Source organism: Crocuta crocuta, unplaced genomic scaffold (assembly GCF_008692635.1).
Source record: "Crocuta crocuta isolate KB4526 unplaced genomic scaffold, BGI_CrCroc_1.0 scaffold167, whole genome shotgun sequence".
Classification (NCBI taxonomy): domain Eukaryota; kingdom Metazoa; phylum Chordata; class Mammalia; order Carnivora; family Hyaenidae; genus Crocuta; species Crocuta crocuta.
In genome coordinates this window covers 6,312,793-6,330,905 of record NW_027532406.1, presented here as the reverse complement: position 1 = coordinate 6,330,905, position 18,113 = coordinate 6,312,793, and the positions used below count along the sequence as shown (strand labels likewise).

The 18,113-nt window shown below is 55.7% G+C and overlaps 1 protein-coding gene across 1 annotated transcript; it reads right to left on the bottom strand.

The window, feature by feature from the left end:
- Positions 1 to 37: 37 nt before the first annotated feature.
- On the bottom strand, positions 38 to 15,296 carry TACR2 (tachykinin receptor 2). Its single transcript, XM_077778697.1, has 5 exons — positions 14,905 to 15,296; positions 10,044 to 10,238; positions 6,556 to 6,709; positions 5,210 to 5,406; positions 38 to 1,818 (listed from the first exon to the last, which is right to left on the bottom strand). The coding sequence occupies exons 1-5, from the start codon at positions 15,294 to 15,296 to the stop codon at positions 1,602 to 1,604; spliced, it is 1,155 nt and encodes a 384-aa protein (XP_077634823.1). The 3' UTR covers positions 38 to 1,601.
- Between the last annotated feature and the right edge of the window lie 2,817 nt (positions 15,297 to 18,113).

The following is an 18,113-nucleotide window of genomic DNA, read 5'->3' as shown; positions in this document are numbered from 1 at the left end:
CAGGGTCCCACCCCGCACTCTTAAGAAGGCAAAGCGATGGGAAGCCTCTGTCCCCCAGGGGCGTCCAGAGGCTGTTTGGGTTTAATGAGAGGACAGTGCAGCTTCGGTCTCCCTACTGGCGTCCCCAGGCAGACCCTGCCCTTCGTCACCCTCTGGTGGACAGACAGATGTAGACAGAGGACAGACGATGGAGACCCCCCCTCCCCCCGTTGTGACACAGGTGAAGTGTTGCAGCAGCCCGGCTAGCAGGGCGCCTGCATGTCTTCCTCTCCCACTTTAAATGAACACCCTCTCCAGGAAATTGATCCTCATCGGGCCCTTTCATCCCTACCCGACCTCAACCTTGACGTTGACTTTTCCACCCCCACGGCCCATCAGCAGATCCCATGTCAGTCCGCACCTGGTGCCCCATGAACGAGGCGCCACATGGTTCTCCCAAGCCACGACTCCAGCCCTACGTGGCTCCCTCCAGGACCCACCGCATGTTCCCTTGGTATGTCCAGAGCGGAGTCCCTCTATCTGGCACTGCCGGTGCCTCTGGCATGGTGATCTTTGTGGGGAACACAGACAGCATTAAACTCTCTTGCTGCGCATTTACGGTGTCACGTGGTTCTTCCGGAGAGGCAGTGGGGTGTGTGGGGTGAGGCGGCAGGCGGTGGGGAAGGGTGGCCGGGCTGGGAGCTCTCCGGGAGTCGAGATGGCCGGCGTTCTCTGCCCATCACCTTCTTGCTGCTGGGGTGAGGGTGCCGGCTGGTGCTCACTTCCTGGGGGCCTTCGTGTGAAACGGCTGGCTTGGTGTTGATAAAGATCGTGGTGGCTCTTTGCGCCCCACTTCCCGTGTCTGGCATGCTAGTTTATAGTGACGCGTCGGAGGCAACACGGCTGAGGCTCCTTTGACTCTGAACCACCATGTCCACGGAGCTGGACCTGAGCTCATGCTGAAGCAGAGAAGCCCCGGTCAGGTCCCCTCACAGGCTTTGCAAAAGCAGATGCTTCCTCCCCGTGTCTGTAGCCTGATAATAAACCAGTGGGTGCTGCCCCTGGGTGTTTGGTTTGGTTTGACCAATATTTATAAAACTGTGAGCCAAATCGTGCAAGTCTGGAAGTCTCACAAATTTGGATTTCTGGTGTGTCTTGAAAGATTTAGAAGATCTGGCAACAGTGGGCCCCCATGGAGACATTTGTCCAGAGCCGATCAGCTACTGTCCCCTTTGCCCTCCAGTTTGCCACGGTATCCAGCACTCCCCATGACCCCACCACTGGAAGTCCGTTGCCTTTTATCACATTCGCCGTGTTTCTTTTATACTGGATCCAATTCACTTGTTACGTTGTATGCTCCAGGAAGTCTTCTGAGCTTGCCACACCTGGATCAGGTACGTGGTGGCTCACAGTGTCGTCTTTGACTTACTGGCTGCTGTGAAGCATGGTCAAGGGCGACTGGGCCCTCAGAGTTAGCAGCCACTGCAGAGCTCCTCACACCATCTTATTTTTCCACTGATGTACTGATGGCTGGGGCGTGGGTCAAACTTTCAGGTCTGGGCCTCCCAACTGGCTACTTCTGCAAGGGTGCGAAGCCTCACCCAGCAGCCAGGCACAAGGCTTCAGGGTTCAGGAGGCAGCCTGTCTTGGGGGTCCCCTGCCTGCCCATTGGTAGCCTCAGAGGGGGCTGTGTCTCCAGCCAGGAAAAAAGTCTCTTTTGTGTGACACCTGTTGACCTTCACGGAGGGGGATGGAGTGTGAGTCAGCTCTATCTTATCCTCCTCAGTTGGCGTGGCCCATGGGCAGCAACGGAAAGCGAGCCGGAATCCAGAGCGAAACCTTGAGCAGAGGAGGGAGGGGACAGGTAGAGAAACTGCCCTGTGGCTGCCGTCCACAGGAAAGTCGTCCTCTCCTAATTGCCCATCATTGTTCACTGTCTCTTGAGAGACACATTTCTCAGTGGATTTGATTTTTGGAAACACCCAGAAGTAATCTGTACTACGTCTAGTGACCGAAGTGGGTGATTAAGCCAAATCAGACCACTTGTTATTATAGGCAAAAGGAAACCAAATACAACTTAAAGAAACAACAGAGTTTCTTGTTTGACTTGTTAAGTGGCTTCTGAAGGAGTATTCTAGAGGCTTCTAAGGAAATCTGGGCTTTGGCAGTGTTGGGTACAGTAAGGATGCTTTCCCAAGGGGGCTGCTTTGAAAGAAAAGCTACACATGGAACTACTACATTTTGGTATATTTGCTTAAAAAATAATTCTCCCCCTGACTGCACTAAATGTAAATTGGAAGGGGAAGCAGACAGGCACCTGGGTGGCTCAGTCAGTTGAGGGTCTGACGTCGGCCCAGGTCGTGATCTTATGGTTCACGAGTTAGATCCCTGTGTCAGGCTCTGTGCTGACAGCCCAGAGCCTGGAGCCTGCTTCTGATTCTGTCTCCCTCTCTCTCTGCCTCTCCCCTGCTTGTGCTCTGTCTCTCTCTCAAAAATAATAAAAACTTTTTTTTTTAAAAAAAAAAAAAGGGGGAAGCAGGCAGTAGTGGAGGAAATGGGCTGGCAGAGAACACTGGCCTGTCAGAGAGGAGCAGAAATCAGTGAGACCCTGGGTGACACTCCAGGACACAGGATTCCACGTTCCAGAAGAGCCTGACCTGGGTTCCTCACCTTGTATTTCTACAAGATTCCATGGCACGGGGGCCCAACAAATGCTTCTATTGGGAGCTTCACGGCCTCTGCCCCTTCTGCCCACACCTAACATGTCCCACCTGGAGCTCCCCCTCCTCCCCCCCCACCCCTACCCCTGTGGCCATCCCGACTGGCATCTCCAACCTTCTGGCTGCTCAGGCCCAGGACCCGGAGCCGCCCTTGCCTCTCTTCCGTGCCACCTCCCCTCCATCATTCTGTTGGCTCTACCTTAGTAACACCCAGACTCTGACCACTTATCACCCCAGTCTGAACCCCCCTCTCCCCTCGATCCCCGCAACGGCCTCCCCGTCCCCTGCTTCTCCACTCGCCCCGCAGTGGTCCAGGTCCAACACGCTGCCAGGCCGATCCTTTCCAAAGGCAGGTCAGAGCCCGGGTCGCCAGCTCCGAGCTCCGCGGGGCTCCTCACGGCGCAGTACCGGCCCAGGCCCTTACCTAGACCTGACGTAGGCTGTTCCCTCTGTTCCGATCCCTTCCCCAGACAGCTGCAGGGTCCATTCAAGCCTCACCTTTGCTCAAAAGGATCCTCAATAAGGCCTACCCTGACCAGCCTGTAAAATCGCTCCCCTGTGCCCACCGCTCCCCCCGCACTTCCTGCCGTCCCCTCCCCAGCTTCGGTTTTCCTATTCCCCCTAGGACTTCCCACCGAGTACGCTGTGTGACTCATGGACTCTTCACGCCTGCTTATTGTCTCTCTCCCCTCTGGACCGTCGGCTCCTGGAGGAAAGGAATCCTTTGCCTTTGCTCCCTGGTGTGTCCCAGGTGCCTGTGTCGGCGCTGGGGGCACACGCAGCCACTTGTGAGCACGTTCGGAGGAATGGAGACTCCTGCCAGGAGCATCGGTCCCGCTCTAGAGCTGGTGTCACCAACCACCGACGATTCCGAAGTCCCTTCAGAAGTGTGGGGAGCCTGGGAGTTGTTCAGACTCACAGGGACTGTCACTGGGTAACGGGAGTGACCGGTGTGCAGACATGGGGTGCTGGGGGCCCCTCCCTGATGTGACCGTCCCTGCCTCCAAGCTCTCCTCTAAGCTGCATCAAGAGAAATGTGTGATGTGGCGTTAAGGTTACAGGCCTGGGAGTTAACGTGGGATCCTGGCTCCACTCCCTTCTGTACACAGTTTGGGAGTCTTCCTTTCTGAGGCTCAATTTCCTCATCTGTAAAATGGGGCTAACCCCTCCCTTCCTCTTATTATCTACTTTGTACCTCTCAATGGACAACGGAGGGATTTATTGCCCATGAGACACTAATATATATATATATATAGACACTATATATATATATAGACACTAATATATATCTATATATTATCTATCTATATATCTATATATCTATATATATCACAATTTTCACACTTCCTTCTGGCCTGCCCCCGGTGCATGGGATATCTGAGCAACAAAGACCCTAATGCCATCATGAGTGACCTGGACACGTGGGCAGCAGGTGGTAAAAGGTGTGCACACAGAGGCCCAACCTTACCCACCTCACTGGCTGGTGGAGACCAGGACTCCGTGTCCACCTCTCACCTCTTCTTACCTGACCCTCCCTCGGGGTCTCCTGAGGCTGAAGGGCCCGCCCTGCAGCAGGACTCGAGGGTGCTGGGGTTCCCACCTGGGCCACCACCTCGCACCTCCCCTGGTGCCCCAGAGCAAACCCCAGCCCCTCTGTGGGACTCCGATTCCCCAGACGTACAGGGGGTCTGAGGGAGGACTGAGAACTTGCTCCCTGGCTGTCTGCCGAGGTCGTTCCTCCGCTGCCCGGGAAGCCCATCGAGGGCAGGAAATGCACTGTGATCCTCCCAGGGTGCTGCCTGCCCTCTCTCCAGTCCCGGCCCTGGGCCCCCAACCGAGGGCTTCATACTATGGGGTTGGTGCTTTCAACTGGCCCAAGGGAAGTCCTTGGTTCTTCCGTATTGCCGAAAGCTCCTAAAAAGGTTAGGACAGAGGGCGGCCTGAGTGACTCACTCGGCTGAGCATCCAGCGTCAGCTCAGGTCATGATCTCGTGGTTCATGGGTTCGAACCCCACGTCGGGCTCTGTGCTGACAGCTAGGTCAGAGCCTGGAGGCTGTCTTCAGATTCTGTCTCTCCCTCTCTCTCTGTCCCTCCCCTGCTCTCTCTCTGTCTCTCAAATAATAAAACATAAAAAACATGTCAGGACAGAATAAGTCCCTACCTCCTTTATCCGGCTTCTTCCTCCCTCTCTATCTGCCTTTTGGCCTCTCTCTGACTCTACTCCCTCCATCTCTGTCCCTTCTCTCCTCCTCGTCCCAGATGTCGCCCCAGAAGGGAGAGCAGGAGCAGACCAACGGTAAGCACTAGGGCCTGGGCGATGGGGCAAGGCTTTGGGGGGGAGGAGGGGCTCAAGCCAGGCCCAGACCCGAGTGAGGAGTGAGCTGTGGGCTCACTGTGAGGATGGCATTCCCGTGTGGGGGTGAGGGGCACAGGCTCAAGCCATGCAGGGGAGCCCAGATGGGGCCAGGCCGGGGGTCCCTGGCGGCTGAGGGGAGGGCTAAGGGCTCACCTGTGGTTGAGGCAGCAATAGATGATGGGATTGTACATGGTGGAGCTCATGGCCAGCCAGAAGAGTGCCAGGTAGACCTGCTGGATGAACTTGTGGTAGTAGATATCCTCCTGGAAGTTACCCAGGATGAAGTAGAAGTGGTAGGGCAGCCAGCAGATGGCAAAGGTCACCACCACGAGCACCATGGTCTTCACGAACTGGGCCGGGAGAGGTTCAGGTCACTCGTTAGCCTGGAAGCCCCCGGCCCCAATCCTCCAAGGGTGGCGGCAGGCACCCCTCAGGCCAGTTTGGGAGGCCCTCAGTCCCCTGGAGCGCATGTCGCCTTGACTCTGGGGCCCCGCACCTCGGGGCTTCTGTTCAGGCCAGGCCCCTCTGCCCGCACTGCTGTCCTCAGTCCTTGAAGCCCAGCGCAGCGGCCCCCTCATCTAGCAGGTGTCCTGGACCCCTTCACTCAGAGCAGCTCCCCTCCCTGGACAGTGGGTGCGCTCTAGCTCCTAACCCCATCCTTGAGCGTTCCCCTATGCCAGCTATGGGTTCCCAGGTGCCCCTCTCCCTGGGATCTGTGTCTGCCACAGCCCTTCTAACTGTAGGTAGTGAGACTCTAGGCGGGGCCCCGGGCCTCTGCTCAGGAGCCCGCTCCCTGACCTTTCTTCCCTCATGGCCTGGTCCCTGCAGGGGTGTGGCCCAGCACCCCATGGGGAAGGGAGGGCAAGTCAGCGATGGAAAGTGGAGGCCAGCTCCTCATGAGGAGGGCCACTCAGGTGGTGTCCCATATCCGCCCACCTCCCTGAATTGCCCTGTGAAAAATGCCTGGTAGCCGACATGAAGCCCAGCCTTTGACCTGATACATGACGGGATTCACCGTTACCTCCCCTGGACGCCTAACAGGAAGGGGCCGCGGCAAAGATAAGCTTTGACTGGGAGAAGGTCTGAATCACAGAATACCGTATCAGACTCCTTGGGGGGCCCTGAATGGGGGGAAGAGAGGGCACACTGGCACTTGGGTTGGAAACTGAATGCAGGCTGGATACAGCTGGAGTCCAATCCAGTCTCCATAAGCTCGGAGGTCTCCAGTTCCAGCATTTGAGAATTCTCTTGTGATTCAGTACGGGAGCCCCCGGTGCTTCTGTGGGGCTTCTTAAATTCAACATTCCGATTACTCAAAAAGTCTAAGATTTTGAGAATCTATCATTCTAAGATTCTTGCGGGTATCTGAAATTCCGTGGGGCTTTAGGATTCTCCGATTCTGGTGACATTCTGGGAAATCCCTTCAACTTCGTATTTGGGCAGAGGCCGAAGGCAAACCGTCCTCCCGGGAACAATCAACTCAGCCTCTGGCCAAGGACTAGGGACCCGGCTACTTCGGGTGGATCCTGTNCGCCGTGCGCCTGGTGCCGGGGGACCTCGCGTCTCCAGAGCGTGAGGCCGATGACGCTGTAGGCGAAGAGCATCACCACGAGAGGCAGCACGTAGATGAGGGCGATCACCACGAGGTGGTACCTGGAGGGAGAGCCAAAGGCCTGAGCACGGGACGGCCCGGGGGCGACTTCGGCATCCGCCAGAGCTCTGTCCCCGGGACCCTGCGGGCGTCCCTGAGCTAACTCTGGGCTAGCCACCCAGAACCACTTCCCAGACCTTGATTTAACTTAAAGAAAATTTTTAAAAAAGACCACATGGGCTAGCATTTATGCCCAAAGAGGGCTTCCCTTGCTGCAAAAGAGACACCAGCGTGATTTCACCTGCGTTCCTCGAGGTGATAGGCAAATACTACGAAAAAAGGAAGTAACTAGGAATGAAGAAGTTAACCAAACGGTACATTTGTTTAACATGTAAAATGCCATTAAGCACAAAGGAGGAAGTAAAATTACTCATTCCATCCTCATCACGTTAATAATTTGGAATGTTTTCTTCCAGAATCATGTATCTATATGATATGTATATGTACACCTGTGTTAGATAGATTGTATCCATAATCTATATCTGCGTCTGTCTGTCTGGAGAGGTAGATTTCCTGGAGTAGATATGGCTCCATCCTGCACCAGCATCCTTCTCAGGGAACGGGGCAGTGGCAACAGGGCCAAACTGTACACGACATCGGTCATGTCTCTCTTGCCCACCAACATTTGGTTGGGAACATGGCTCATGTTAGCACACCTTCTCTCGCACCACCTTCGAGCAAGTGGCCCGGATCGCCACGGACGGCTCCTCATCTAATTCCTTGGAGAACAACCTGGGCTGTGTTGAGTAGTTTCCCTTCCCTTTGGAAGATGGTGTAAAGGAGATGCGGGCTGGCCACTCCGGTGTCTGAGGGATGCTGTAGCTCCTCTCCAGCAAAGCTTGGGCCCCTCCCTGGGCCCGTTTTCAAGAGGTGCTGGCACCCAGAGGGAGGAGAGCAGATGGCTCTTCCCTAAAGCCTGTGTTTAGAATTCTGCTTGCTTGTTCTTTGGGGGAATGCTAGACCCCGAGATAGTCATCTAGTCCTGCTGGGAACCAAGTAAGGGCAGGGGAGGGCAGGGAGGTCACAGACTGTTTGAGCTAGATAGACCGCGAGGCTCAGCAAGGTCACCTGTCTCAGTGTCTGGAGGGGGAACAGCCGCAGGGAGGTGCAGAAAGTCTGTGACACATGAAACAGCCCTACAGATTGAATCAATAGTAGAACGATTTCCCTATCACTGAAGGTCAGCTCTGTGAAGTCTGAACTGAGATCTTGGTCAGCCTCTAGCTTCAAAGTGTGACCGCAGGCAAGTCTGCTCTCTCCCTTAGTCTCAGTTTCCCCATTTGTAAAGCGAAGAGGTAATCCCTAAGGTCCTTCACAAGTACGAGTAACATCTCTCTGTTGCCTCATCGTTTCCTTGGGACACGGTTCAGGATAGGGATTCACCCTGGGCTAGGTTCCTACACAGAAGGGAGCACCGAGGAGCCGTGGGGATCATCTGGGGCCTGCCCCAAATCAGGAATGCCTCCTTTCATTGCCTGGAGTTTTTTGGTATTTTGAGCTTAGAGATCTACGTGCATTTTCCTGGAGGGACATCTGTAATTTCACCAGATTCCTATACACCCAGGGTGTGAGCCAGTGAGGGTGGAGTCCTCAGGTATCACCACCCAAGAACAGTAATACATTCTCACACAGAAGACCCGGCTCTCCCCACGTCCTCACAGAATTCTACGTAACACCTAAGAAGCCTTCCTGCTTTTCCTTGGCGCCTGAATCAGGGTTGGAACTCACCACCCCCAGAGAGCTGGCGCTGGGTCCCCCGAGATTATTACTGGTCCTTCTCAAGGTCCCCTTCTCAGGTAGAAAGGCCTGTGTTAAGGCGGAGAAACACTGCCCCCCAGTGGTCAGTCACAAAATATTCTACTCTCCACCCCTCCACGAGCCTTCTCTACCTGGACGCGGCCCTTGGAGCAGTGAGACTTTCTGGGGGCGGGACCGGGGCGGGACCCNCGATGGGGGAGGGGTGTCCCAGGAGGCGGGGGTGGCGTGGGGGCTGTGTTGCCATGGTGACCTGGCAGCCCTTCCCTAAAGCCTCCGCATCCTCCTGCTTGGGGCAGCTGGGCCCCCGTTGGACTAAATCTGCCACCTCCCGGTCTGTTTTCACGTGTCTCCTGCTTCAACTACTACATAATGGGTGTCAGTTCTGTGGCAGGTGCGCCGCTAACGGCGTCACATACATTTTTTCACGCATGCTCACAGCAATTTTCCAGCAAGTTCTCTTACTAGTTCCTGCTTGAGAGAGGAGTCAAAGGGTCAGAAGGGTCAAGTGACTATCAAGGACGGAGCAGGACTGTGACCCAACTAATGGCTGCAAATTCTCTATCCTCTGCTAAACCGCCATGCTGCGCATGAGGATCGGGGGTCCATGCAGTGAGAACTGGGCACACTGAGGCCCAGCAAGGGGAAGGACTTACCCAGGGTCACACAATTGCTGGCCCGCGCCTGTGTTCTACCCCATAGCCCCACCCGTGGTACCCACTCAGCGTGAGGCAGGCGCCCCAGATTCTCCTGAAACATCCCAAGCTCTGTCACCTGCCCTTTCTTTCTGCCTCAACCCTGACCCCCTGCGGCCTGAGCGTGTATGGTGGCCTCCCCCAAACACACGCCCATGTCCACACACACTTCTGCAGACGTAGCCCTGGGCTTGCACACACGCACAGACATGAGTAGGTGCAGCATGCCCGCACACCCAGTGTCACATACTCCTTTAAGGATACACACGTCCTTGTCGAAGTAGCAGGGTGGGACGGAAGTGGTGGCTCTCAGGCAGGACCGCCTGGGTTTAAATGTTTTTTGTTTTTTTTTAATTATTTATTTCTGAGAAACTGAGAGAGACAGTGTGAGCAGGGGAGGGGCAGAGAGAGAGGGAGACACAGAATCTGAAGCAGGCTCCAGCCTCTGAGTTGTCAGTACAGAGCCTGATGCAGGCCTCGAACCCACAAACTGTGAGATCATGACCTGAGCTGAAGTCAGATGCCCGAATGACTGAGCCACCCAGGTGCCCCCAGGACTGCCTGGGTTTAAACCCTTGCTTCACCACCTGCCAGCTGTGGGACCTTGGGCATATTACTTCATTTTTAGTGCTTCCGTGTCCTCATCTGAAGCATGGGAATAATAATGCATGCGAACCCCATAGCGTTAGGGGACTGACAGGGCTTCATGTATGTGAAGGCTGACACTTAGTAGGTGCTAAGTGAAACTTTGAGCAGAGACATGTACTCACATAATCCCAGACAGCCTCACAGACGTACATGCGCACATGTGCACGCACACACACACACACACACACACACACACACACACACACACAAACTATGCTCCCCACCACCCAGGCCTTACAAAAGGAGCATCTTGCCGCCGTTGTCTTCGGGCCAGACCACTGCACACTTGGTGGCGCCCTGGTCCATGGTGACGGTGGAGTAGAAGCACTGGGGGAAGGCCAGGGCCAGGGCCAGCAGCCAGATGCCGGCAATAACCGCTCTGGTGCCGAGGGCTGAGAGCCGTGGCTGGAAGGGGTGGACGATGGCCATGTACCTGTGAGCAGAGGGTCGTGTGAGTNCTCTCCCCCCCGCAGAGAGCCACCTGGGCTGGTGACTCCCCCACAGCCACACAGCACGCGAGTGGCCTAAATCCCCAGCCCAGGCCTCACCTTATCGCCTCCCTCTGATTGTGGCTTTGCTCTCAGATGGCCACCAGAGGGCGGTGTGGCCCCACTGGAAGTCCACTCAAGACATCTGCCTAAAGTTGCCGAGCCCCTAGGCCCTGTGCTCTCTTCTGCTCAGAAACCTTAGCAGAACCCGACAGTCTCCCAGACAAAGTCCAAGCCAGGACTGCCTGTCGGCTTTCTGCGGTGGTGGCAATGCTCTGTATATGCACTGTGTGGTTCAGCAGCCACCTACCACACGTGGCTATGAACACTGGAAGCGTGGCTAATATGACTGAAGAACAGAGTTTTAAATTTTAATTAATTTAAATGTAAATGGGCACATAGTTAGGTTACCAGACAGAGCAGGCCCAAACCTTTAAACTCGGCATTCAAGGCCCTCGGCACATGACCAGTGCACTTTCTAGCTTTCTAGCCTCCTGTGTCACTGCTTCCCACACCTTCCTCGGCTCACTTTGGTTAAGGAACAGCCCTGCCGGGTGAGCCTCTGTGGGAGCATTTCTTCCCCCTCAGCCTGAGATTTCTCCTTCCACACTGGATTCATTAAAGTCCAAGTGAAAGGTCACCTCTTCCAAGAAGGTGGTCAAAAGGAGGCTTGTCTCCTCAGCTCCTGCGTCTCTCTGGGGAAACTTCAAGGATTTGAGCTGCTATTTGGCCCGAGTGTTCTCCCCATTTTCTGTACTGGCAGACTGAGGCTTGCAGAAGTGGAAGAACCAGCTAGAAGAGGCAGTCCTGGCCCTGGGCTAAGTCATGCAGCTCCCCTCTGCTCCTGGGACCCCTGAAGCCGCTGCAGGAATGTCCTGGAGCCTGGTGGGGCTGAGGCCTCTGGGTCAAGGCCCTGACCGAGGGAGGCAGAGCCGGGGGTCGCCACCTGCTTCCAAGGTCAAAGGACTCAGAGAACACCGTCCACCAAAGACACGGGGCCCCACCTCGGCCCCCATACTGCTCCTCTTATGCTGTGCCCTGTGCCCTGCGGCTTTGGTTGCAGCCTCACAAGAGGGAGGGTGTGGGGTGAGACGGGGGGGGGGTCTCTTCTCAAATACAGTTTTTATGCAAATAAATTACACAGAATTACAAAGACAACCAGATATACTGAAATATAGTTATCAAAATATAAAATAGATTTGGGGCACAGCCACATGCACACTTCTTCATCAACCCCCTAAACGAAAAGATCTAGCAGCAGGTCTGGAACCCATGGTAAGTTTTTTTTTTCTTTAATGTTTATTTTTTGAAAAGCACAAGTTGGGGAAGGGCAGAGAGAGAGGTGGGGACAGAGGATCTGAAGTGGGCTCTGAGCTGACAGCAGCAAGCCCGACACGGGGCTAGAACTCTCGAACTGGGAGATCATGACCTGAGCTGAAGTCAGACGCTCCACCGACAGAGCCACCCAGGTGCTCCCCCACCCCCACCCCGTCCCCGTAGTAAGTTTTGAGTAGTGATGACCGTAGGTGATACTTTGAGATTTCTGCATGACAGGTATCTGCGATTTCTATCAGTGATGGTGACGTGGTCCCGGGCACCGCTGGAGTCCCAGCCACACATGCTGTATTGCCTCCATCTGGAACGGTGATTTTTCGCCCCACAGAAGCTCACGGATTTCTGTGCACGGTCTGTGGTCACAAGTGATGCATGTCTGGACTGGACGATTGTTGATCCCTCCTTCCTCCATCTGAGATACTGACCTTCTCCCTTTTCTGCGGCCAGGCCCTGGGCCGGCTCTACCCCAGGACAGCCTAGATCTGGGCTGAGTGCCTCAGCAGGGCAAGAGCAGTGCCTAGTTTCCTCGGGGGCCTCCTCCCCACAGATGAGGCAGATGATCAGCGGGCCAACTGGGGGGCTTGGGTTCCCTTCTGTCCTAGCAGGTGGGGTGGGGGAAGAGGAGAGCTTTTTCTCTTTCCTTGTTAGTCAAGGGGCAGCTCTGGGGCTTTGATCTAAATGCGGATCCTGACTTCATCACGTTCCAGCCGTAGGGACTCACGCAAACCGTCTAAGCTCTTCGAGCTTCCCTTCCCTCTCCTGTAGAGCGGATGACAGTCGTTTGTGCCCCTGTGGTGGTTGTGCGAAGGGAGTGAGATGCGTGAGAAGTGCCTGCAGGCAGCAGGGGCTCAGGACTGGAAAGCCCCACTATTCCTATGTGTTTGTTTCCTTTAAATGCACCAGAGGTGACTTTGGTCCAGGATGACCCCTGGGCCTTCCTCTCTGGCATTAATCTGAACGTGGAGCCCGGGCTGGGATAATAGGATGAACTTGCCCTAAGCAGGGAAGTCTACATCTGGGTGTTCTAGGCACCAGGTGTGCAGACTCTGTGTGCCCTTAGCTTTTCCACCCTGTCTCGGCGAGGACGGACTTCCTTGGGGCCCCTCACGCACACCAGGCCCGATCCTGCCACGGGCCTTTGCTGCCACTGTGCCCACTCCCTGGCATGCTCTCTCCCCAGAGCTCATGGGGCTCGCTCTCTCACCTCCCTCCATCTTTGATCTCACCCCCCCCAACAGTGGGGCCGACCCCACACCCTGTCTAGCGCTGCAAGCTCTGCAATCTGCCCCCTCCCTGACACACAGCCTGGCACCTGGGGTCCCCTCGCCTCTCCCTCATACCTTTCCACAGCACTCATGACCTCAAAATACCATGCACAATATATTCATGTGTTTATTATTTAAATTCTCACCAGGGCAGACATCTTTATCTGCTTTGTGCCCCGATGCCCAGAGCAGTATCTGTCATAGCTGGCCTTGAACATATGAATGAATGAAGAAAGGAATGGACGAGTTTCACTATTTACACCCCGACCTGAGCCACCACCCTCTCTGACCTGGATTATCATTCACCAGCCTCTTGCCTGGTCTCCAGGCTCCCACCCTGCCCTCAGTCGATATGCATCACCCCCGTTCCCCTTAAAACGCAAGTTCCGTGAGGCCTGATTCCAAGGACTTTCTTTCCTTCTGGTGAATGTTCCCCAGTGCCTGAAACAGAGGGAGCACTCAAATATTTATTGAGTGAATGAGAAGAAAATGGTAGTGGACTTGCAGAAACATCCAGGGGTCCTGAGGTGCTTTTGGTGGGGGCAGGGGTGTGGTCGGATGATGAGGGACGCGCCCCTTCTGAGAGCCGCTGGCCCTGACCCTGACTTGTTAGTGATCCTGCTTATCTCTAGCCTCAGTTGACCTGGGCACGAAATCAGAAGCTTGGCCTAGACAAATGGTTTTCGAACTTTTCTTTTCAATTTTAATTAGTAGAAATAGATTTCTCAAATGAAGTCTTCAGGGAAACTCCATAGAAAAAAGCCCGGAGCAGAGAAGCCGGCTGCTACATGCCACTGGGCAGATGGGTGCAGATGCAGACCGGGGGCAGGCATGGTGGCGGGGGACCGCGGGGCTCATGCCTCCTCAAACCATCCTGACAAGGGGTCTGTCTTGAGGTCCGAGGCCTGCCCCACCTGGACATACACCTGGTGTCTTCCTGTGTCCCTTTGTGTTTGCTATCTGTCCCATCCATTCATCCCTAGGGTCACACTGTCGCCTTCCAAGTCCAAACTGTGCCTTGCCTGTCCCAACCAGCTTCAGAAGGACTGCATTTGTCTCCACAGATCACTCCTCCGCCCTCCCGGCCTTCAGAAGAAGCTCACAGCCTGCAGCCCCCTGAAAACAGCATCGGGGATGTATTGGACCCATTGTGATTATATGATACCTGTATGTGATATTAACCCCCCTCCCCCAGTATGATCTATCTAGGATTAGGAAAACAATATAAGTCATGTCCTTGTAGTAAAAGAAAGACACAAAAAGAGATCAACTCCAGAGAAGAATATTCTAGAAGTTCCCTAAACGAGCCCTTCTCTCCCTACAGCCTTTAACGACTGTCTAGTGCCAAGTTCTTCCCTGGGTCTAACCTTCACTTTGCCTCCTTCGGTTCCATGATTTTTTTGTCTTCCAGATGCATATTTTATTTATTTTTATTAAAATTTCTTTTAAGGTTTATTCATTTTTTAGACACAGAGAGACAGAGCGTGAGGTGGGGAGGGTCAGAGAGAGAGGGAGACACAGAATCTGAAGCAGGGTCCAGGCTCTGAGCTGTCAGCACAGAGCCCAACACAGGGGCAACTCATGTGAGATCATGACCTGAGCTGAAGTCAGATGCTCAACTGACTGAGCCACCCAGGCGCCCCTCCCCCCCAATTTTTTTAATGTTTATTCATTTTTGAGAGGGAAACAGAGAGACAGAGAGAGCAGGGGAGGGGCAGAGAGAGACACATGGTATCTGAAACAGACTCCAGGCTCTGAGCTGTCAGCATAGAGTCTGATGTGAGGCTCAAACTCAAACTGCAAGACCATGACCTGAGCTGAAGTCAGACGCTTCACCGACTGAGCCACCATTCGCTCCCAGATGTATATGTTAGATAGTGACTCAGTGGGGAGGCAGTTCCCTGAGCTCTACCTTTAACTTGCTGTGTGACTGTGGGTGAGTCACCGGCCCTGTCTGAGCCCCACCAAAGTGAGACAACTTCCCCCAGCTTCCCCACCAGCCCCTTCTTGCCTGTCAGCGGCGATGGCAGTCATGGAGTAGATGCTGACGAACATGGCCATGATGGGAAAGAGGTTTTGGAAGTGGCAGAAGGCACGGCCGAAGTACCAGATGTTGTGGCTGGCGTAGACGAAATTGAAGGCGGCATTGAAGGCGGCCATGCAGAGGTCGGCCAGGGCCAGGTTGACAATGAAATAATTGGTGATTGTGCGCATCCTCTGGTGGGCCAGGATGATCCAGATGACCGTGGCATTGCCCGTCACGGCCACCAACACCAGGGTCAGGTAGGCTGTGGCCCACAGCGCCAGCTGCCAGCCAGGCATGGAGAAGGCCGTGATGCCCGTGGTGGTGTTCTCGAGGCTGGGCCAGACGTTGGCGTCAGTCACGGAAGCACAGGTCGCCATGACTGCCTCTGGGTCTGGGATGAGGGGCCTGACTCCTCGCTCCTCTCGAGTCCTGGTGCCCTGGCCAGATATGCTAGAGAAGGGGAATCCTCTTGGATGTGTGCATATGTGGGGGGCAGAGGGGTAGGTGCAAAGCCAGGCACGTCAGGGGAGACAGGGCGGAGATGAGGTTAGGCTGGGCAGAGAGCCGGGTCCACAGCCATTGGCATTTCAGAGTCCCATGTCCCGCCCAGACTTCTCAACTGTTGGAAATCTAGAATCCAAGACACAGTTTCAGAGCAGGAAACATCCTTATAAGTCACCAGTCAGCCACTTTCCTGCAGGAATGAAGAGCAGATGCCCGGAGGGGACGTGGCCAGCCCGGGTCACTCAGTGAGTCGGTGACGAGCGAGGACTCAAACCCAGGTCCTCCATTCAGGAAACGCTCTGGATGGGACAAGCTGAGCACAGAACAGCAGCCTTGGGGTCCCGCAGGTCAGCCGCCCAGCAGGCGTAGCTCCAGGCTGTGGGGTGCAGGCCGGGCTGGGGGCTGGGACATGCTCACCATCCTGCCATCTGTCAGCCCCGGGAGCCTCTGCCTTCCCTGCCGCTCCCCACAGGCAGGGCGGGTGAGGGCCTTGGCAGAGGGGCGGCTTGCTCAGCTCACAAGGAATGACTTTGGTTCCCGCCCCTCGTCCCACCCCCCGCTTGGATGGCCCAGCCTTGTCTCTCGAGAAAAGATTTAGGACTGGCTGCCAGGGCAGGGAGAGACCCAGGGGAAATAGGGGCGGCAGGGCTGGGGGCTGGCACGGAGGCACCGTCCTGGGGTGGGGGGCTTGTTCACACTTAGCCCAGGCCGGGAGCTACATGCCTGGGGTGCTGGGCTGGGTTGCGGTCCGCCCGGGTTTCTCCAGGCAAGTCTCTTAAAGTTACTGGACTTGGGCTTCGTCATATGAAAAATATGGGAGAAATAAGGTGACATCTCATGGTGTATTTGCGACTTTTAAGGGAGATCATGCACAGCCAGTTTCTAGAGCATAGGGGCAGCCTGCCCAAAGCGCGGCAGGAGCCGTGGCCCCACGGGGGCCCCAGAGACAGGACCCGGGGCACTTCTGACCGGCTTGCAGGGGATGCTGATGCTGCTGGTCTAGGGACCCCACTGCCTCAGGGCGCGGATGGGGCTTGCCACCCCTGTGTGAGCCCTGAGAGGCCCGGGCGCTCAGCGCTGAGGGGCTGCTCTGGGTCCCCAACCGTTTGTGTGCGTGCCGCGTGCGCATGGGGCCGATGTGTGTAAGTGAATACACACTGTGCCTCTGTGCGCGCCTTGGGTGTGTGGCCCCTGAAGGTGGGCCAGGCTCAGCGGGGCAGGGCGTGTCCCACATCAAAGCAGAGGAGGGCTCTCGTTCCCCAGCAGTGGTCACCCTGCTGTGTGTGTGTGTGTGTGTGTGTGTGTGTGTGACAGTTTCCAGAGAATCCAGCCTTGCACTGCTGCGGGGTCCTCCCAGGGTCGGCTCCAGACACAGGTGGCTCCAGCCGTAGCCAGGCCATGGGGCAGAGGACTGTGCCCTCTCTGGAGCGGGCCACCACCCTCTGGACGTCTATCCCTTGCTGACGGGCCTCTGCCGTTGCTCTCTCTTGGCAGCAGTAGCAGCAGCACTCACTCAACCTTTTTTTAATTTTAGGGAGAGAGAGAGAGTGAGCACACATGTTAGGGAGAGGGACAGAGGGAGAGAGAGAATCCTAAGCAGGCTCCATGCTCAGTGTGGGGCCCAGCATGGGGCTTGATCATGCCATGTGACCCCGGGATCACGACCTGCACTGAAATCAAGAATTGGATGCTTAAGTCTCTGAGCCAGGCAGGCGCCCCGGGCTCTCTCTCTCTCTTTGCTGTTCTGCGTCTTGCTCCCAGGCAGCCAGAATGTGTTGTGCCTCAGGTGCAAGCACAGTGTGGGGCTGGGCACCTGAGAGCAGGTCAGCAGCTCTAGAAGCCCAGAATAGTACACATCCTCCTCCAGCAACGTCCTGCTACCTTCAGTGTATATGTCCGGGGACTAGATTTTGGGGAGTGGAGGGGGAAGGGCCACCCACTGTTTCTGGCCGACTGGTTGAGCTGATGGCACAGGTTGGGGACCCTGGTGAGCCACTCCAATTCAACTTCCGTGGGCAGGGTGTTAATCAAGGAGCTCTGTGGTATCGATGACACCTGGGGAAGGGAGGGGAGTGGGCGGAGGAGGAACTGAGCCGAGATGCCTTAGATGACAGCCAAGGACAGCCCCGCAGGGCAGGTCGCTCTGAATTAGAGTGGCCTTTTGGCATTGCTTTGTGTTGGGCAGAGGTGGCCCTCCATCCATCGCTGCCTGTGGGCTGCCCCAAGAAGGGGCGTGAGCCTGGACGAGGCAGCTCTCTGCAGCTGAGACAATGGCCGAAGCAGGTGACAGCTGATGGTCCGCAGAGAGCACGCCAGGGGCTTGAAGGGAGTCTGGGAAGCACAAACTGTGTCCACCATGCAGAACTGCAGCCTCTCCCATGACACGGGGGGTGTGCTCATGGGTGCTCCTGTGATTCGTGCTGCCTGGCCCCAGGCTGGAGGCTTGAAGCCTGGAGGTGGGAAAGGAAATGCTTTCTAGGCCATCTGGAGGAGAAGAAGGTGGGACAGCTTCGGGGATGAGGGAAGTGGGTGGGGGAGGAAAGGGGGCTCCAGGAAGAGAAGTGGGCTGGACACACCTTCAGCAGTGTCTGGGAGATGCCGTCAGAGGTCATGTGACCATGTCTCTGGTCAGGAGACTGTGCTGGGCGTTGGCCACTTGGTCATGGCTTCAGCAGGTCACATGCAGCATC